Source organism: Erigeron canadensis, chromosome 3 (assembly GCF_010389155.1).
Source record: "Erigeron canadensis isolate Cc75 chromosome 3, C_canadensis_v1, whole genome shotgun sequence".
NCBI lineage: Eukaryota > Viridiplantae > Streptophyta > Magnoliopsida > Asterales > Asteraceae > Erigeron > Erigeron canadensis.
In genome coordinates this window covers 30,837,404-30,859,285 of record NC_057763.1, presented here as the reverse complement: position 1 = coordinate 30,859,285, position 21,882 = coordinate 30,837,404, and the positions used below count along the sequence as shown (strand labels likewise).

At 33.5% G+C, this 21,882-nt stretch overlaps 3 protein-coding genes across 3 annotated transcripts; 2 read left to right on the top strand and 1 right to left on the bottom strand.

The window, feature by feature from the left end:
* Positions 1–109: 109 nt before the first annotated feature.
* LOC122593833 (condensin complex subunit 2-like) lies at positions 110–6,512 on the top strand. The gene is made up of 13 exons (XM_043766283.1): positions 110–472; positions 581–682; positions 1,053–1,170; positions 1,605–1,675; positions 2,106–2,166; positions 2,246–2,446; positions 2,865–3,148; positions 3,470–3,614; positions 3,987–4,249; positions 4,476–4,506; positions 5,096–5,229; positions 5,669–5,764; positions 6,074–6,512. The coding sequence occupies exons 1-13, from the start codon at positions 215–217 to the stop codon at positions 6,269–6,271; spliced, it is 1,962 nt and encodes a 653-aa protein (XP_043622218.1). The 5' UTR covers positions 110–214; the 3' UTR covers positions 6,272–6,512.
* A 2,362-nt stretch (positions 6,513–8,874) lies between these two features.
* LOC122590508 (fatty acid hydroperoxide lyase, chloroplastic) lies at positions 8,875–13,653 on the top strand. The gene is made up of 2 exons (XM_043762707.1): positions 8,875–9,414; positions 12,424–13,653. Exons 1-2 carry the CDS (start codon positions 8,908–8,910, stop codon positions 13,447–13,449), a joined length of 1,533 nt encoding a protein of 510 aa, XP_043618642.1. The 5' UTR covers positions 8,875–8,907; the 3' UTR covers positions 13,450–13,653.
* A 385-nt stretch (positions 13,654–14,038) lies between these two features.
* On the bottom strand, positions 14,039–18,091 carry LOC122590509. The gene is made up of 3 exons (XM_043762708.1): positions 17,598–18,091; positions 16,355–16,378; positions 14,039–14,645 (listed from the first exon to the last, which is right to left on the bottom strand). Exons 1-3 carry the CDS (start codon positions 17,821–17,823, stop codon positions 14,320–14,322), a joined length of 576 nt encoding a protein of 191 aa, XP_043618643.1. The 5' UTR covers positions 17,824–18,091; the 3' UTR covers positions 14,039–14,319.
* Positions 18,092–21,882: the final 3,791 nt, after the last annotated feature.

Genomic DNA, 21,882 nt, shown 5'->3' with positions numbered 1-21,882 from the left:
AATAACTTTGGAGACATATGAAAATATGGTCTATGTCACAACCCGACCCGCATAAACATAGCGTTCTTCCCCTAAAATTTTCAAACTACTAGTGGGAGGGAAAATCGAAAAACTTCTTTCTTCATTTCCCAAAACCTAAATTTGCCAAAAATCAAACAAACCTAAAACCCTCTAAATTCTCTCTAACATCCGGCCACTTAATTTCTTCAAAAAAATGGCTGAAATCGTAAGCCCTATCCGTACACCGGGCCAGTACAAACAGCGAGCACCGGTCTTATCTCCAGACCGACCATTATTCCTCGGATCCAATGACGACAAGCTGGAGCGTGCTCAAGCACGCGCCGCTCGCGCTGCCGCAATTCGCCGAAAACCGGTCACGCAACCGACCGATGCTTCTCCGACCGATCCGTGTCTAGGTCAAGAACAGATTATGGAGTTGTTTCAAAATTGCATCAAATTAGCCAGTGAAAATGTATGTTATAATTATAATATAGTTTATTACAAAATAAAAAATGTATACTTACAGATTAACTTATATTGAGATGTATGTAATTAATTTTTTATTTTTATTTTTTTGTAGAAAATTAATCAGAAGAATACATGGGAGTTGAATTTGATAGATCATCTTTGCGATATTATCAAAGTCGAAGAAGAGAATGACGTCGAGACGAATTTTCAGAAGGTATCGTTTTTTCGAGTATATTTTTGTTTACTTAAAGCTATTAGCTTTCTTGTTTTGTGATGGAATTGTTAGTTATGTTTAATTTAAAAGTAGGATTTGCACAATTATTTAAGCAAACTATCGGAATAATTAGATAGGGGTGATTATAGATACGCAACATACACTTGTTTTATTAATCGTTTCTATATTTTGGCCAACAACATCTAAATCTGCTAAATAGATACACAACATACACTATCATCCGTTTGAAATATTGTTTTGTGCTAGGTATTTGATAATATCAATTCCAAGCTTTTGCTTGTTGATATGACTTGCACTATTGATGCATATTGAAATGCACATGATATCACATTACGCTTTTTGACTGCAGGCGAGCTGCACTCTTGAAGCTGGAGTTAGAATATATTCAATGAGGGTAGATTCAGTTCATTCTGAGGCTTATAAGGTTCTTGGAGGAATTAGTAGAGTTTCACAGGACACTGAACATGGTCAGTGTTGGTGATTTGTTTCTTTATATTTGAGTTTTATTGTTATCCTGATTTCTTGATTATTATTTTTGGTTTTAATTCTAAAGTATCAGTTTTAAATAAACTTGGATCTTGATAAATTATGACATAGATAGCAATTGGAATTCGTTTCTACTATTTACAGTCAATGTTTATGAATATAACAGAATATGTCTTTGTAACCTTGTGCTTTAATTTATAAGAAGTCAATATGTTTAATAATCTTGTTTTTAGCACATTTTCTTCGACAAATCTTACATGAGGTCAAAGTTTGTTGTTTTGTACTTAGTGGTCATCTTTGTGTGGCTTTCGTTTCATCTATACATATAAATATTATCAGTGCAAGGAGCACTCACTTGGACTAAACTAGTAAAAATGTTAATAGCTTGGTAATGACCAATTTTGAAACTTTTCAGATAGTGTAGAGGAAGGTAACGCCGACAATGTGCAAGCTGAAGGCACTTCGAAGAAAGAGAAGGAACGCAAGGTCTGTTCATTTTCTCATTTCTGATGCTGCTTAGTTAGTGGGGATTAGAGGTAGCAGAATGGGCAGGTTAGGTAACGGGCCAATATGAAATCTTGTTAGTATACACGGGTTTGATTGGGTTGCCCAGAACACAATATACCCCGTAACCCAACTTTGTTGCAATCTTCTGTGAACAACTAATGTGATATATGATTACAAGAACTATATCATTATAATAAATTAATAAACCGACTCTTAAATAAAATAGTATAGAAGATAATATGCATTGAAATGAAAGACACACTTTAGGAGACTTTGATCTCTCTGACCAGTTTGACCTTTTTTTCTGACTCTTTATAGATTAAACATAACCCAAGATGACTCATTAGAAAGTAATGGGTCAAATTGCCACATCCAGTGCAGATGAACTAACGAACAATGACATATGCAGTTATCTCCTTTAACAACATTGGAATCATCCTTCGAGGCTATTAATGTGAAGAAGTTCGATGGTGGGAGTTGCAACCTATATCTTTCTTTATTCACTTAATGTTTAAATAAAGTATTGAATTAATTTCATTATTGGTGTAGTTGCATTTGCTGTGGATCCTCTGTATCATCAGACAACTGCACAGTTTGATGAAGGTGGATCAAAAGGTCTCTTGCTGTATAACCTCGGAGTCTATGGTGGATGCAGAATGGTTTTTGACTCATCAGAAGTACCTGGGAAGTGCATGACATGCTCAAGTGACCGTGATAAAATAGAAACGATTGATATTTCTTATGCAACAGGTTTGTTTTTTTCAAGTGGAGGTGGCAATATAAGCGGATCAGGTGGGTTGGGTAATGGATCAAGATAGGTACTTCTTTGGTACAGCCTGAAACATGTCTGGTTGACCATATTACCCTAAACACTTTGTCTAAAATTTGTACAAGTTAATTATAATTTTTAATGTCAACCTTTTTCCCAAAGTTCCAGTAATCATCGAGTCTTTTTGTATTAAATGATTTAAGAGCTGTAATGCATTATGGGTGACTGTTCATCTGGTTGACCCGTTTACTCATTTAACACATTAGAGATAAAACGTTACTCGAAATGACTCATTCATGAGTAACTGAGTTGAAATTGCCATCTCTACGCACAGGCATATGTGGTTCCTGTTTGCAAGTTGCTCTTTGTCTGAACTGTTCTTTTTTTCCCCCGTTATAGACTGTGTTGAACAAATGGTATCAAACTTTTCAAAGAAACTAGAAATCACACCAACTCTCAAGCAAATAGTTGATATGTTTGATGAAGATAATAAAAGACCAACAGATACCTTTTCTTCCCAAAGGTCTGTGGAACCAGACCATGAAGCTAATGGTGACGACTACATTGATGATGGGCATGATAACTCAGAAACATGGGACTTTGTGAATGAAAATCAGACAAGCCTTAATGATGAGGGCACCTATGAGGGAGAAGAGGAATATTTTGTTCCGGTTCATCATGAGGTGCTTGACTATTCGACCTTGAGGTGCCCGGTGGATTGGGAAATAGGTCTGGTCGTCTGAGTCAAAATGGGCAATCTTTTGTTGGGGTTGAGGCTGGCTTGGTTGACTAGTCAATATAAACATTTTTGTATCCTTTTCTGATGTTTTTTAATATTTACGTGTTTGATCTGTTAGAGATGGAATATAACCTGAATCGGCCCATTTGAAATTTCCCCTAAGTTGTACTTTTGTAACTCCTCGCAGTGTTATATACTTATATCTTATTATCTAGTTTAGTATTGAAGGATGAAAGGAACCTACTGATATAAAGTTTATTTGCAGGATAACGGTACATATGTTTATCATGATGTTGATGTAGATGACAAATCTCTGACAGTTGACAGTTTCCTATTTCTAAGTCTTGGTCAAATTGGAAAACAAAATGCCTGGGCAGGCCCTGATCACTGGAAGTACAGGAAGACTAAAGGTAGATTTCTTGAGTATAACTAGGCCACAAAGAAGGCGGCCTACATAACGGCTCAAATTGGACTGGATGGGTTTGGTTAACTCAAAGCACTTGTCCAACTTTTAAAGAAAAAATATTTAGCATGTCATATATGATTACAAAATTCCGTACATTAGAAAGTTATCAAGGAGGTTATATCCCGTTTTCTTGCAAGCTTACTTTTTTCTCTTGTTTGTTACGTCTGTTAGAGATGAAAACATAACCCAGTTCAACCCAATCATAAGTGAAGGGATGAAATTACCACCTCTCGGTAGAACACAAAGCTCCATGCTTAGAATTCGTTCTTATTTTCACTTTTAAGGTTTTTTATCGTAAATTTAATTTGTTTTGCAGGTCCAGAAGACCTAGAGAAGGAAAATGGATCACCAGTAATGCCTAAAAAGCAAAGGAATAAGAAACAAGCTGAACCCGATATAGATTTTATGAAAGCTTTGGAGTTGGACAGTGATGTGAGTAATATTTTTGCTCCTCCTAAAAATCCCAACACGTTATTGTTGCCTGCGAAAAGTAGAGAACTCTGTAACACAACACTTCCCGAAGATTGCCATTATCAACCAGAGGATCTTGTCAAGCTATTTCTTCTTCCAAACATTACGGTGAGTTGCAGTCTTTTCTTTTGAATGGCAAATGCTTACACCCTTCACCCTTTTCCCAGCTTGGATTAGAAGTCTGGAACCCACAACCACTTGGTTGATCGAATACCTTATATACACCTTGAATAATCCTAGGCTAAATATTTATTGAATTGTCTTTAAGATATACAAATTTAACTGTCCATAATGTATCAGACCATAATTCGCTTTATATCTATTTTTGTTGTAGTGTCTTGGGAAAAGAGGAAGGAAGTCTTCCGGTAAGTTGATTTCTTCAACCCAGTTTTTGTTACTAATACTTTTTAGTTGCGCCATCTTTAAGCAACAATCTCTGTTGAACAATTATTGATTTAATGTTTATATTCGCATACGATGTTAAAACAGGGAAATTCTTAAGCCATCCTAGTCCTAGTAGAAAAATAGTGTGCCTTTAGTGAAATTGGTTGAACCTCATTCGTCACTTCATTGGGCATAGTATTCGCTTACTAATTGTCTATGGGATAAATTGTAGAAGTCTTGCATTTACATGTCTAATACTGTATAAGGTATGTAATTTATTTTGGTTAAACAAGACTAGTAACGTTGGTAGTTTCATAGCCAAATAAAACAATGATGGTATTTTCATGTTAAGTAAGTAGTAAATATTATTTCCATGAGAAGCAAATCCATAGATAGGGATTAGGAGTCAAGCATGATGCTTACTTATACGATTTGTTAATCCTCATTCATCACTTACCTTGTGAAAGGAGCAGCCTGATGTAGTAATTTTGTAGTTAGTTTTGATATAACATGATTTGGGGCCATCACATCCGGATGGTAAGTAAGATTTTCAATGCATATCTTTGTCAGATGAGCCTGGTCAAGAAGCAGAAAGGAATACCGAAAATTTTGCATCTTGGGATGATGAATGTGGTCAATTTGATGATGGAAATGCTTATAGTGATGTTGAGGACTCTGCCACACTTGTCTCTCAACCCCGTCAGGTTTGTTGTAAAATGTTAAGGCCTTGGGGGTATATATTTTATAAATAGATGATATGCTAGTTGGATATGATCACAATAAAAACATATATTACTCCATAAGTTAATTTGTCAAAATTACCACTTTTAAGAATCTATCTTTTAAATCTCATTTGGGATGCTTATTCAATGTATGCATTAAAAATCCACTTTGGGTGACTTTTAACCCTTGTGATTTGTTGAATAAGGCAATAAGCCCTGCTCGTAAGTTAATATGTCAAAATGACCACTTTTAAATAATGTATCTAATTAAGCTGACTTTTGATAGGCCATTCACTTCTTTTTTTAAGAAGGCAAGGAGTGTGTCAAATTCATCATGACAACGACTACCTTGTATTTTTTGATAGTGTGCCAAAAAGATTTATCATGGGACTAATTTGACTTTTCATTATATGTAAAACAGGTGAATAAGATTGAAGTCGAATATGACAAAACATCAAAGCAAGTTGATGTTCAAGCGCTCAAAGAAATTCTTTGGTCATCAATGCAAGAAACACATGTAAGTTCTCTTATCTATCTCTACCAAGTAGAGGTGGCAAGATGGGTGGATCGAGTTGCCTGGGTAACTCAAAGTGCGGGTAACTTAAGATGGGTCTTTTGAGAATGGGTATAAACAGGCTGGGTAGGCTGCCTCACAAACATTTTTTTTCCATCTTGTTAAAAGATATAAATACTTATTATTATTATTGTGTTAATAGTAATGGTAACAAAAGGAACCTTGTTTCAATAATAATGTGTGTTTCCATTAGATACATTAAATTAATGTTTACATTATGCTGACGATATTTTTTCTGGTAATTATGTGTAGGAAACAAAGACATTTTCTTTTAAGAACATATTGGCATCTTTCCCTACCGATCAGAAGAAACCAGCTGCTGCATCACTTGACATCATCTCCCCACATTTGTGTTTTATCTGTGTATTGCATTTGGCTAATGAGCACGGATTGAGCATTCATGGATGTGCCGACTTGGAGGACCTCACAATACACCTTCCGTCTGAATAGTCTTAATTGGTGCCAACACCATTGTAGGGTAACATATAGCTGTTTCCGTTTTATTGTAAAATCTGATATTAAAAGATGTGTCTTTTTCAAGTTATATTTCTTATAACGTGTTTAACCTGATGTAACTGAGATTGTCTTGCAAAACATTATACGGGCAAATTGTTGGTTTAAACGGGTATCTATATGTACATTTCTAGAGTTGCATGTAATTGTTATTTTCATAATAAATAATAGAATTACTCTGTCCGTCTAAAAAACAAGTGTCCATTTGAGAACCACACAATTTTAGGAGATGTCTAACTGTTGCATTTGCATAGTATAGTAACAAGGTAATATAGTCTTTATTTTTGCGCGGACTCTTATAATCAATTTATTGTAAAATTGTATCAACTATCAAGAGTAAATCAGTAAAGTTAACTTCTCATTTTGGTAGATTTATATTGGGGATATCCAATATAGAGAAAATGAACACGGAGGGAATATATTTTATCAACGTTAAAGAGGATTCGTAGATACTTGTATTCATAATCAGTTTGCTAATATTCCAACATTAGTTTTGTAAAACTTTCAAAGACATGGATCTGGTGTGATCCTCATTAGGGAATCTGTTGTGCTAAATTTCAATATCTATGATTTTAATTATGATAAAACACACGTATTAAGAAGCTTTTGAGTCCTCATTAGACTTCTGGATGTGTACATGCTGATCATACAGAAATTTGACTTGTTTGCATCTATAATAAAGGCTTTGAACACTTTCTTCAATAATTGAAGTTGAAATGAATCTAAGTTATGATCTTTTTTTGAACGGTTGGATATTACTCTACTTCTACATTATGATAATATTTTTGCAGCTCCCAGGTTCGAACCTGAATCTCTCACCAAAGACGATGTGTCTTACGGTCTTACCTCACCTTTACCAATTGGGCAAGGGGTCATTGGGGAGTCTAAGCTATGAACTACTTTGAAGGATCCATTATATATATAGTTTAAATCTTAGGTTGATTGTAATGAACTCTCTTTAATTCATTTATATGAAGCGATGTGATCATGCATGAAAAATTGAAGATGTTGTGTATACATGATTATAGCCCGAACTCCGACCGTTTGGAATAACCTTTTGTGGGTAAAGACTACCACCAGTTGGCTTAACCCAACTGGATGGAGCTAAGGCCCGTTGGTCCCACAATCCAGGGAAAACATATCAACCCGTCCACCCGTAGGCAAGACCACAGATCAATGATAAACCCGCTACTTGTTAAGACTTGAACATGGGTTTCCCCAAGTCAAAGCTTTCATTGCAAGACACCCGTGTCAATTCTTTTAATCTTCAATGAATAGATTGACAAGCTGTTGCCTAATTAACACTAATTCCAGCAAGATAGTTAATTACTTATGAACTGATATTTAACATTGTCATAGTTATTTTACTATGGGATCCCTTTTACTATTTACATATAGCTATTGGGGCACGATTTTTTGAGAAATCACAAACTCTTTAATCACATACTATACTCTTTATTAAAAATTATATGGAGATGTTAAAAAGTTTACATGTTTGGTACATGTAATTTTACCCTTTTATCTTTTTCCTTAAAACAAAACTAAATATCCCCATTCTTTATTTTTCTCTCCAAAACAACACACAAAATATTCTTTCTCTCTATATACCAAAACAATACACAACTCCTTTATTTTCGTGAATAACCACCGCCGTCGTCCATCATCAGCCACCGTCATCCATAATATCCGTCGCAACGCGCGGGTACCATGCTCATAAATTAACACTGTATTCTCGAGTTTTTATTAAAGGAAAAGAAAGGAGAAGATTGGATAGGAGAAGAAAGGATACAAGATTATATTTATAAAATGCATTCTCGAGTTTTATCATTTAAAAGAAAAGAAAGTGAATAAAAGGATGTAAAGGCATTCTTGAGTTAAAAGAGAAGGATAAGAAAGGATAAAAATATGTAATTTTACATTTATAACCTCATAATTATTATAGTTCATATAATGGTTGAAGGGTATATTGATAAATTTATAACTTATCCTTCCAAATCATGCCAAATATGGAAGAAAAGTTTTTAGTTCCAAAATTCCTCACTTTTCCTTTCTTTTAATAAAAAAACTCAAAAATACAAAAACATAAGTTTTCCTTTCTTTTCCTTTTTTATCCCATCAAATTAAAACTCGAGAATGTATCCTAAAAGAACTTGTCTCACATAAACTTTTGGATATGAAGCTGTTTGTACAATTGTACTGTTAGAAATAAGTATAAGATAACGATTTAACCATATGATATCAATAGTTATCTTCAATCAACATGCATTTTACATGTGTTTTTATCAAGTTTTTGAAATCTAGCAGCTTTCCCATCAACCGAAGGGTCCAAACTCCAAAGGTAGAGACGTCGAGTAACAGCCATACATATAATCTGAGTCAACACGTGCCCCAACTAATTAACCAGAAAAATAAATAAAAATCTTATTTATTTACCCGTTTAAATTCAGTGAATGCTTTTTTTTTCATTCTTTACACTGTACAAAATTACTGCCGCCGTCCATTTCAAAACACATAAATATCTCGATTTATACCAAATTGAACATACCAAACACACTTCTCTCTGTGTACTAGCAATGTCTCTTGCTTCCTTTTTCTCTACTTCACTACACAATAACCATCTCCAAATTTCAACCAAAATTCCAACAAAAATGATCCCCAACAAAAACACTATAACTTCGTCATCATCACCACCACCAGTTACAAAAACACCCATAACAACACAACCAACATCCTTACCCACGCGTACCATACCGGGCAGCTATGGTCTGCCTTTATTGGGACCATTAGCTGACCGGCTTAACTACGCGTGGTTCCAAGGCCCAGAGTCCTTTTTTAAAAAAGGAATAGAGAAAAATCAAAGTACGGTTTTTCGTACAAACGTTCCACCTAGCTTTCCTTTCTTTTTAGCCAATCCTAACGTTGTTGCGGTTTTGGATGTGAATTCATTTGCTCATATGTTTGACATGGAGTTGGTTGACAAGAAAAATATATTAGTTGGTGATTGGATGCCTAGTACTAAATTCACTGGTGATAGGAGAGTTTGTGCTTATTTAGATACTTCTGAACCTCAACATGAAAAGGTATGTTATAATTAAGCATTTTTCCAATAATTATAGTTTTTTGGATTTTATTTATAATGCTTTTATTTAATTTTCATGTACGCTAAAAATATATTGTGCGGGGATCATTCTTTATATAAAACTAATACAACAATCATAACATTTTACAACATGTAAAATTGTAAATCAGTTAAAATGTAGTCCTAATTAAGAACGATGATCAGTAAAATCTTCTCTTTTTTTTTTTTTTTCTGTATATAAATATTGAATCTCATCATTTGTATTTTATTTTATATTATTTATGGAATTAAATATTTCTCGAATGTGACGACAAGTAGAATATATATAACCTTATCTATATTTTTAAAGTCCATGATATCTCGACCATATAAAATGACTTGCATCATGTGCTAGCATAGACAAAAAGATAATTATGTTTGTACGGTTTTGCTATTACTTAGTAGAAAATAGAGTAAGTGATATTGAATATTGTACTAACTACTCATCTCAGAAGTGAAAATTTTGATATTTGATATTTTCATATAGATATACTTAATTAGTCATGTGAGTATGTGACCATGTGTATGTGTAATGAGCAAATTAAATAAATACATTTTCAAGTGAAAATATATGTATATCTCTAATTTGTCAACCATTCATTTAGGTAGTGATACCGACACAAAACTACTGCTGCAGTGCTGCTTATATAAAATGCTTATATAAGTCTAGTTAGATATATTTGTGACAACGTGTACAAGACAAAAATACGTACGAAATTTAAGTGATGTTTTAATGAGTTGTATGTGAGTTTTTCTCTTAATTAACATGGTATATGAACATCTTTATCGGCCATAGGGGTGAGGTTAGCGAATTAAGATATACCGTTAATACTAATAGAGGGACATTATTATTTATTACATTTATATAAAGTTATTGATAACGAATGCAGTATTTTCAAAAACTAATTGGATTTGTTCGTGTCTTAAATGTCCGAATCTCTAATTTCTTCATATTAATAACCTAAACTGTTTTTGACCTTGGAATTCTATTAGAAAAAAATATTTATCTACCTATAATATAACTAAAAAAAGTAGGTTGAGGGTACACTTAACACCTCTAACTTTTATTCTTAGGCCTAATTTTCTCTCATAATCAATCTAGCTCTCTCCTTCTTATTAAATAGATAAACTCTTTTAATTTATTTTGTTCTCAATGGTAAGTTGATCATAATTTTTTCTTCTACAAAAGGTTTTATTCTGTTAAATTTATTTTACTCATTAAATTATTTTGCTTGCATTTACATCTTCCTTTATTATATTTAGAATATGACATATATTTTATTATTTTTTGTTAGATGAAAATAAGACAACTTTGGTTCATGTTGAAGACTTGAACCCAACACATGTTAATCATTATCTAACACGTATTATCATTTTGACTCCCTTATATATATATATATATATACCAATATAATAAAACAGGATTGTGTATTTTTTTAATCAACACTTGACGTATTTCTTACCCGACATGTGTCACTTTTGATGTTATTAGAAAAAGATTTTTAATTCATAATGACATAATTGTAATCAAATACTAATTATAGTTTTAATATAAAAAGGTTTTTCATCAACACTTGGCGCATTCTTTATACGACATGTGTCATTTTAGTGTAACTTAAGAATGATTCCTAATTCATATTTACCTAATTGTAATCAAATACTATGTATTATTATTATTATTATTATTATTATTATTATTATTATTGTTATTATTATTATTATTATAGTTTCCATATATATGATATATAAAAAAAATTAATAATGTTAATAACTAATATATCAATACGAAATACAACTATCTTAAAAAAAAGATATATGATAAGTTTCAAACATCGAATTAAATAAATATATTTATATAATTCATGAGGTTTAATATATAATATGTGAAGGGAAATATATTCAAATTTAGGTATTTAACAACTACATATTCTCTATTCTCTATATAAGTATAACTGTATCATCATATATTAAATAATTCGTACATCGTACGGGCATTGAGACTAGTATATATATATATTAGAGACTACACGTCCATCGGACGGGGCTGGAATACTAATATAATATATAAGTTATAAGAAACTATTAGACTGGTTCCAGTGTGATGGCCACCAGTCCGCCGCCACCAACGACCACGTCGGGTCAACAATAGCGTTATCCACATATGGTTTCTTTAGCATTCTTGTTTTATCTGATTATTAGTTTCCATATATATAATAATTATAGATAAAAAGAAAATCGGCCTTGTTGAGGCTTGTAGACGGAGTTGCAAACTCTTCTCGGTCACTACGATTGCTTGACTTAAAGCTATAGTCAACTTTCACGATTTAATGTGATATTGATGTTACTATTTTTTTTTTTTAATGTGACAAGACTTTTTCGTTACGGTGTATTTGATTGGTGTTATAGTTATGCTTACTCTTAAAGGGGACCAATACTTTTTAAATATTACTCGTATTAATATCTACAAACCGTAGGATTTTGATATAATAGAGGAGATGGTTGATACACAAATGTAATTTATCGGGTAGATTACGTTACAATTTCAATCAAAATGTGGTACGTTAAAAGATGGTGTAATTGCAATTTTAATCAAAATGTTGTCGTCTTATAGATTTGTTTTGTAGCACAAGTCATGTCCTTGAGGGGACATTAAAATAGGACAACTAATATATATGTGTGATTTAAAGTTATTTAGAAAATCTCAATCCAAACAAAAATAAATAAAAAATAATTTAGGTGAAATGTCATATCTCAATTTCATTACTACAGATTTTCTTGTATATTCTTTTTTAAAAAAAAGCAAATAATCATGTTACTAATTATAACTAGCATTTTGCAAACATCATAATCAGATAATTTAAAAAAAAAAAATGCAAACACAATCGCAAATATAAATAATTTGTAAAGAAGGTCGGAATTTTTTATTTTTATTTTATTTTATTAAGGTCTAACCTGCAATGTTCGATGGCAGATCAAGAACTTTGCGATGGACACGCTCAAAAGAAGCTCCACCATTTGGATTCCGACTCTAAACACTTTACTAGACAAAATGTGGGACACTGTTGAGTCAGAAATATCCAATGGCCCTGTTAGTTACCTTGTTCCCATTCAGAAGTTCTGCTTTTCCTTCTTGTCCCTTTGCATAGCCGGTGCTGACCCGGCTAACTCACCTGATATGGCTGAAAACGGGTACATACGCATGGACCGTTGGCTTGCAGTTCAGCTCCTTCCCACCGTCCCGATCACTGCTTTCCAACCGTTAGCAGAAATCTTCCTACATTCATTTTCTTACCCTTACTTTCTAGTGAGTGGGGACTATAACAAGTTGTATGAGTTTCTCGAGCAAGAGGGCAAAGAAGTGATTGAACGAGGCCAAACTGAGTTTAAACTAAGTAAAGAAGATACTATCCATAACCTCTTGTTTACCCTCGGGTTCAATGCCTTTGGTGGGTTTTCAATCTTTCTCCCGAGTTTGTTAGCTGCATTAGGGTCAGACACCACCGGGGTTCAAGAAAAGCTGTGCAAAGAAGTAAGAGAAAAGGCCGGGTCGGGTCTGAGCTTCTCGTCAGTTAAAGAAATGGACCTTGTTCAATCATTCGTCTATGAGACACTGAGATTGAACCCGCCTGTACCATTGCAGTATGGGCGGGCCCGGAAGGATTTTGACCTGAGTTCACATGACTCGATTTTTAAAGTGAAGAAAGGAGAACTTTTATGTGGGTATCAACCTGTGGTAATGAGAGATCCAAAGGTGTTTGACGATCCGGAAACATTTGTTCCAGATCGGTTTACTAAGGAAAAGGGTAAAGAGTTGTTGAATTATTTGTATTGGTCAAATGGGCCACAAACCGGGATGCCAAGTGTGTCGAACAAACAGTGTGCGGGAAAAGACTTTGTTACCCTCACGGCGTCATTGTTTCTGGCACACTTGTTTCTAAGGTATGACTCGGTTAAAATAGCAGACGGTTCATTCTCAGTTGTTGAGAAAGCAAAGTGACGGGATATATAAGAAAGTATCATTAGAGCGAAGCAATGAATCAAATCTAAAGAAGTATTCGATGGAGCAAAACAAAGACTAATAAAAGCACCCATGAGATTTTTTACCTTTTTGATTTGTGCTTTTAAAGTATGTAACTAATGTAAGTATTGTGAATAAAAAACATTGTGGATATCTGGATGAGCAATCCATCATTCCAGCAAACTCTGGTCTACCAACTCTCCTCGGTTTAAAGCGACTGCTTAGTATAAACAGTTAGAATTGACAAGTTCAACCAATCCATGGGTTAAACTTGGGTTGTACTTCCACTCTAGCGGGTCACAAAAAACAAAACTTATAAAAAAAAAAAAAAAAAGACTAGATGACCAAACCGAGTCTAAATTCACTAAAAGAATGACTAAAGCCTCCTAAACCACATTGTAAAAACACTAGGTAATAAACATGCAAATGTTTATATAACCTTGAAAAGAATAGATCACATAGTTAAATATACTAGCAGAAAAGAATAAAAAATGTGTTCACAGCCCCGACAAATCTAAGTGACCGGTTCCTCTACATCATATTTGGACGACCCTAATATGAGCTCAAGTAACAAATAAACTATAAAGCATAGTATGATATGCCAAATAGAGTTCATACTTAATTACTTACATAGTTCAACCAAATATGGAAATGATATTTCAAATAAATTAACTTAACAAATCCCTAAACATTCTAACGTAGATTTTTTAAACTATAGTATATAGAAGTTTCTTCCAAACAATAATTGATTTCGAGCTATAAGCTAACATATAATTATAGATGAGAACTTGATCTCATGAACACCAAAACTCGAATCACTATGCAACTTGGACATACCAGTGGTGGATATCATGCAGTGTTTACAGGCTTAGCGCCACCATCCTTCCAGCCTTTTTGCCGGGCTCTTAATTCCCACATTTCACTTTGTTGTTTTTGTGCTAGTAAAGCTGCTTCAGCTTTTTCACGAGCTTCTTCACAGGTTTCCATCCCTGAATTGCATTTGTCTGCCTCTTTCTGATATTGAGATGTTAGCTTCTTCGCCTCCAGAAGTGCCATGTCGGCACGCTTTTGACTTTCTAAAGCTTCAGCTTCACGTAACTTCAATTCTTCTGATAGAAGCTCAACAAAGTTCTTTTCTGTGTCTCCGTTTACTTCAGGATCATGCTTTGCACAATCTGCTTGAGATATATATGTTGCTCATAAATGTCTTATCCAACAATTCACACATTAAATATATTTTAAACAAGCCAATTCAAAGCACTCAACAAAAGGGGGTCCAAAATGGGCTTAGAATTGCTCAAAGTGTATTTTTGGCTTTTTGCATACAACTTCCTAAAATCGCTTTATTCATAGATTTGCCTTAGCTATAACACCATTAATAACAAAAATTATAAAATACAAAATTGGACAAGATACTAAAAAGACTCGAGTCAACCCGAACCAAATTGAGCCTTTACCCAAACCGCCCATCTTGGATCTTGCCACCTCTATATAATATAAACATATGGCAAAAGCTCAAGCTGTATCCTGATTTTACTACTGTATATTCATAGTAGTCTGAACTATGTCATCTCAAGAATGCATCATGTCTTCTGATTATATTTTTGAATTGAATGGATTTACAAAAGAATTTAATTAGTTTGGAGAACCCATTCAATACCACGCATGGTGAGGGTACAATTCTAATACACAATAATACTACATCACACGGTATGCATTTGGTTCAACAATTTGTTTACAATCTAAATCCACGTATGGTGCCAGAATCTTATCAACACTTTGTAAAAATCAGCAGTCCACTCATAGAAAGAAGCTTGTCCCAGTTATTTGAGAACCTAAACAACTCCTTATACCAAAATGTATATTTTTTGTAGTTATATAGAGGACAAATACCAGCTTATTGTCCAACACGTTACACTTGAAATCCAACACAATAAGGACCCTCTACACTCTACAAGTCTACAGGGATTTCGAAGTACTAAAATGTCGACACTTCGTAGTCTTTACATGTTGCCAATAAAAACCAAGGAGGCCCCCAGTCTTTGGTATAATGGTATACCTTAATCATAACCCAGAAAGTGGCTTCATGTGATACTAGCACAAAATGCGCAATGCATTAAAACTTTGTCACCACAACATCTACTAAATTTGATATTTCAAGTAAAGGTGTATACTTATCAGAATGTTTAAGCAAGAAAATGGCTTGAACGAGTCGAGACTGTTGAAAGTCGCCAATTAAGAATTCGCAGATTACAACTTTATTTCTAAAAAACTATATTTGATGCATCAATTATGTATTATGCCGATCAGAAATGGGAAAAGAGGTGCCTATGTATCCATTTTGAGATGGACAAAGATACCAGTTTCAATCTTAGGCCTTAACCTTACCAAAACCCCCTAGAACCCTACCTTGTCACTAATACTTCTAATCTAAACAATATATGGTACAACACAATCAACAACTATATCTAATTTCTTGGTCTTAGACTCGTTATGGAAGTTTCAATTCCTGTTCCAATCTGTCTCCATATTAGACGTAGGCCGACAAAGAAAGTCCAGTATCAAGTTCTGTTTCCAATCTAATAGACTTCAAGAGATGAATTTTGAAATCCAGAAGAATGCATCAGTGTCTATGCATGTTACAAAACTACAAAAGTAACAATAGTCCACATATACAGATGAAATTTTAAGGCATATAGTATATTATGTCATTAACCCTTCGGGGCATGATTGTCAGCTGGAAGGTCAAAAGTTTCTATGTGCCATGTAGGCAGAATATTCTAAAAGGACCCCATAAACAAAATAGCCAAAACACGAAGCATACCATAGTCATAATAATGTTTAACATACAGTTATATGAATGAAAAGTATTGGTGTTACTAACCTGTGAAGGAACCATTGCTTAGTGCTGCAAGAAACATAAAGTAATTATCAGTATGACATCTGTAACTAATAAGCCTACTTGAACAAAATTAAATCAAATACAATGGGTACAGGAAGCAATAAACCGATTCTGAAGTTTTCGATAGCCATAACATATTCCTATGTAAATGTCTTTAGTATTTCCAAACATTTCCAAACCAAGCAAAGATTGAAAGCTAATAATATTCAAAACTTTTATGTGTGACAAAAATAGCAAAAACAACAAAAGTCAGGATCCGACGAAGTTACACATCAACTTATGCCATGACTAAAATAAGGTACACAGAAAAGTAGACAACTTGTATGCTTTACAGAACTAAAATAGTATTTTTCATATACAAGCTTTCTTTTCAATCTACTTGCAGGTTGAATTAAATGAGTTAAATGGCATGCATATTTTTGTACATAGACACATAAACTTTATAAGTTAGTTAATGTTTAAAGGTAAATGACATATCCCTTGATGTCAACGGTCAATTTACTACTATTTAAAGTTTACTTTATTCATTCAAAAATAGTTAAATCCCACATCAAATTTGATCACCCTTCACAGTCATGAAATAAATAAGATCTCATGGCTATTAGTAACAGTAATTTGAGATCCATATAGTTACAATTGAGTATAATAGCAAGATATGAAAATTAATAATCTTGGTGATAGATCAAAGCAATAACAAGTGATGCACATATATGGTATATAAATAAAAAGAGTAATAGATAACATTTTGAAGTCGACATAAACTTCAAATTGGATCAAAAACAAGTTTTAAAGATTAATAATCTTAATATACAGAAACAAATTAGTGTATAAAAAGGTATAACTAGATGGTGAAGAAAATAAAAGTAAAAGATTGGATCTTGAAGATAAAATGTACTTCAAATTAGCTAAAATAATGAAATTTTTTCATGATTTATAGATTCTTACAAATGAAAGCAAATTGGTGCAAAAGTAACTGATACCCAGATGGTAAAATAGTAAAAAGTTTGAAACTTTAAGATGCCAAGTACTTCAAATTGACAAAAAAATTTAACCCAGATGGTAAGAAGGTAAAAAAAAATGAAACTTTAAGATGCCATGTAGTTCAAATTGGGTACAATAATAACAAGATTTCACTCAATATATACAGATTAAAGCAAATTGGTACAATAATAAGTAAGACCCAGATGGTGAAAAGGTAAAATTCTGAATCTTGAAGAAGACCCACCTTGAGGAATGGAAAGTAATGGCTGAGAATCACAGTCACAGTTACAGGCAGGGCAGGAGACGGCGGAGGAAGAGCGGCGGACGGCGGCTAAGCCTTCAAGAAGATGCCAATATAAAGGTGGGCCTAATAAATAACCCACTAAACATAATCCTAAAAATGTAATTCCGATCTTTACAACTGCCGGATTACAAGATCCACCACCCCTGTTGTTGTTGTTTATTGCCATCTCTATCTATATCTATAGACACTTCTATACCTATAGATATATAATGGAGTGTATGAATATAGATAGATATATATTTATTGTGGAGTGTATGTATAGGTGAAGTGTGAAAATGTTTGGTAATCTTGATCTTGTAAAAGATATACAGTGGGAAGACAGAAGCAAAATTGAGGGGTTTTTTCCTTTTGTTTTTAATGGGTTTTCTTTATTTAGTTGATCACCGACAGGAAAATATATTATTTTAAGAGGAAAGTGGGAGATAGAATTTGATCTTTTTCACTGCAAATTCTGCTATATTTACAAATGTGATTCATATCGGTGATGTTGTGAAATGTGAATAGAGCTATTTATATATGTGATTGGCTAAATTTGGTGATAGATGTAGATTGGTGTTGTGTGAATGGTTTATGATCGATAACATCAAGACTTAAAACGAATATTTATTAAAGAGCTATCACAAATAATAAGTTTTTTTTTTATCATATTACTTTTTATTTTCGTATCCAAAGATTGCTTTTGGTTTATAAATTTTGATTGACAAGATTTTAGATTTTATAGAGGGGATAGCTAATATGTTGTTAATAACATTTAGCTAGATGATGTTGCCCTTACATTCAAGGGGGATGATTATTGATTTTATCATGTGATAAACAGGGGATGTTTGTGAGAGAAAGATGATTGCTATTAACAGCATAATATATATTATCCCTTATTTTTAATGTATTTGGCGGTCTAAAAATAAAACAATCACATTCTATTTAAGTTTCTATTACACAATCTTCAACCGTAAATTGTTGCCCCTTCAATCGTTATGCTCATGGTGCGCAATCGCCCTCTTGACATGCCCCTAGGTCCAGCCCTAAGTATTAATAATCATTTTTCTTCCTAAAAGCATGGTGTGAGCAAAATGCTATTGGGAATGGAGACAGGGGTTTTCCCAGTATGGATTTCCTCTAGAATTGGAGTTGAGTATATGAAGAGGCATGTCGTTGAGCCCAAATTTACTGTTCAAAAAAAAACATACTCAATAAGGGTTTATAAGAAAATTGTTAAAAGCTTACGGTAGGTTAACTTATTCGAGTGGCTTATGTGAAATAAGGTAATCAATACCATAAGATATTTCAATAGTCAATATTTTGGGGTTGTATCATTAGTGATGAATCTTTTTGAGTATGGTATAATATTAGTGAAAATTAAGAATTATAAAAAGGAACGATACGTTATGTACGTGACACTAAATATCCTGGATATAAATTGTACTAGGCTAGATGTACTACAACTATATTCAACGCTCAAAGTGTTGTCGACGTATTCATTCCAATACAACGAGATTTCGATGCGACATGTTAATTGTAACACCCCGGCAGCGGCGGAAAACTCGGGATGTAAGATAAAGCACACGCACACATGGATGTTACATAGGAATACTAAATGAGTGCTTAGGATAAACATAAATAGTCAATTTCATAACCCAACAAGCATAGTAGTAGTTATTACACACACAAGTTCAACAAAGATGATCAAATCAAGTACGAAAGGTTCCCACGCAGGGGATACGATTGGGCATATTGCCACCCAACACAAAGTACAAGCATGCAAACTCCAACCCTAAATCCTGAAGTCTGCTAATAGTCCCATGCTACCACTCCTAGCCATGATTAGCCTGATTACCTGAAAGGAATACTTAAAAGAGTCAACACAAAGGTTGGTGAGTTCGTAGGTTTGAGTATAAACAAGTAGTATAAAAGCATTTTATACCGCCAATAGATCTCAAGTATTAAGTCGTATGTAGTGGCTAGTGACCAACTTGCACATAAGTAAGCGAGCACACACAATCCTCGATAGGACCGGCTAATAGTATCAATAGAGCACACACAATCCTCAATAGGACCGGCTAATAGTATCAATAGAGCACACACAATCCTCAATAGGACCGGCTAATAGTATCAATAGAGCACACACAATCCTCAATAGGACCGGCTAATATGTAACAAGTAGTCAAATAGCCAAAGAGTAGTAAAAGTAGTTACGGCATGTATAAAAGCATGAGTAGTATTCCTTTCACCCCGAAATAAGTAAAGAAAAAGGGGCTACGAAGACTCACAGTGATCTGCTACAAGCGTAGTTCTACAAGCACAGGGTATAAGCACAGATATAGTAAAATATATCTACTCGAATCCAAGTATGTCTTGATGTCAACCTAATCACAAACCATTGAGCATAGATGGATACATGTATTAGTTCTTGTGATTATTTATTTACTAAGTGTCCTTGATGTACTGATGATTTGGTTCACTAAAGATCCTTAAACGTTTGACTCAACAGTGTTTTTCATACACTAGACTCGTAATGAACGTCTTTAAACTCGCACTTTGATAAACAAGATCGAATATGTCTTGATTATACCTTAATTAGGGTTTCCTTGTACATGATAGACTTGGATTACAACGAAGTATAAAATCTGATTTCTACAACTAACGAAAATAGACTTTAAATTCGTAAGGTGTATCTGAACGAAGATAAACCTTAAATTCGTAAGGTGTATCTGAACGAAGATAGACCTTAAATTCGTAAGGTGTATCTGAACGAAGATAAACCTTAAATTCGTAAGGTGTATCTGAACGAAGATAAGCCTTAAATTTGTTAGGTGTATCTGAACGAAGATAGACCTTAAATTCGTTAGGTGTATCTGAACGAAGATAGACCTTAAATTCGTTAGGTGTATCTGAACGAAGATAGACCTTAAATTCGTTAGGTGTATCTGAACGAAGATAGACCTTAAATTCGTTTGAGGACTTAAGTTTGTTTGGAGCTTAAGTTCGTTTTGAAGCTTAACTTCGTTTTGGAAGACTTAAATTCGTTTCTAGGATACTAAATTCGTTTTAAGTGTTTTTAGGACGAATTTGGGACTGTTCAACAAAAACGAGGGTTTTGAAGATTAAGACACGTTTACGACCCAAATTTGATCACGAAAAGGTTACTAAACACTTTTAGACACAAACCCACTAACTTTTAACACGATTTTTACACCAAAAATGGACCAAATCATCAAGAACATACACTTGAAAAGTAAACTTTTATTTTGATGAAAATCTCAAAATTTGCTGTCATTACCTGAAAATCGATACTAGAAATATGTTTTTATTATCACAAGGAAGCTAAAAATGCAAGAAATCTTGGTTTAACAACTCAAAATCAAATGATGAATTTTTGTGGGTGAAGATGGTGAATGTATGTGTGTGTTTTTAGAGAGAGAGAGAGAGAGGTGAGATGGGGGGGGGGGGAAATGGTGAAGAAGTAGAAAAATGGGGTTTTCTAACCCTTTTATAGTTTTCCCTTAATTAATGATTCTAATAATTGTAGGGTCTAAATGAAACATTTTCAGACTAGAATTTCTTGAATACAATCGCTTACGTCTTGAAACCTAACATTCTTATCACAATAGACCATAGACGCGTCTTATAATTTAAGATTTAAGAGTGAATAGATCTTCATGTGAGCACATATTCGAAACTAGAACATATCATGGATTTATTTAAATTATTTCTAAGGCGGTTGTTACATTAATGCCGTCAGCATATTCGTTCGAAGTGGTAGCTATCATGCTAGTTGTTTGGACGCAATGATTATTGAGTTATTTATGTTTATTTATTTACTATTTGGCTAGGTAATGAATGAAATTGTCGATTGCAAGTGAAAGAGATAGAAACTTTTTGAAGCCAACTGAAAAATAGGTATACTCATCAAATAAACTAGGATGAAACATAGAATTCGGTGGATGATTCGGCATTTTGAAAAGTTTTAATAATTAGTAAATTGTATTGAGCTTGAAAAGTTTTTATAACTTTTTAGTTGTTTAATATGTTCAATAGGGTTGTTATTGTATATGTTTTTGGAACCGGTGTTAAAGTATTTTAGGTTGCATGTTTGCTACTCTTTCCTACTCTTAATCTAGCCGAGTGATACTTAACATACAAGTATATTTTCTATGTTATTTTCGGCCAACAAATATGATCAATAAACCTTTTACGCTTTTTGACTTTTACCTCTTTGTAACCAAAA

Excerpts from the sequence above, each read along its gene's own strand:
- LOC122590509 (XM_043762708.1), bottom strand. The coding sequence starts at position 17,823 with ATGGCAATAAACAACAACAACAGGGGTGGTGGATCTTGTAATCCGGCA. Across the intron at positions 16,379-17,597 it reads ATTACTTTCCATTCCTCAAG|CACTAAGCAATGGTTCCTTC; the intron begins GTGGGTCTTCTT and ends TGTTTCTTGCAG. Across the intron at positions 14,646-16,354 it reads AAGCAATGGTTCCTTCACAG|ATTGTGCAAAGCATGATCCT; the intron begins GTTAGTAACACC and ends TATCTCAAGCAG.
- LOC122590508 (XM_043762707.1), top strand. The coding sequence starts at position 8,908 with ATGTCTCTTGCTTCCTTTTTCTCTACTTCACTACACAATAACCATCTC. Across the intron at positions 9,415-12,423 it reads CTGAACCTCAACATGAAAAG|ATCAAGAACTTTGCGATGGA; the intron begins GTATGTTATAAT and ends GTTCGATGGCAG.
- LOC122593833 (XM_043766283.1), top strand. The coding sequence starts at position 215 with ATGGCTGAAATCGTAAGCCCTATCCGTACACCGGGCCAGTACAAACAG. Across the intron at positions 683-1,052 it reads TCGAGACGAATTTTCAGAAG|GCGAGCTGCACTCTTGAAGC; the intron begins GTATCGTTTTTT and ends TTTTGACTGCAG. Across the intron at positions 5,765-6,073 it reads CATCAATGCAAGAAACACAT|GAAACAAAGACATTTTCTTT; the intron begins GTAAGTTCTCTT and ends AATTATGTGTAG.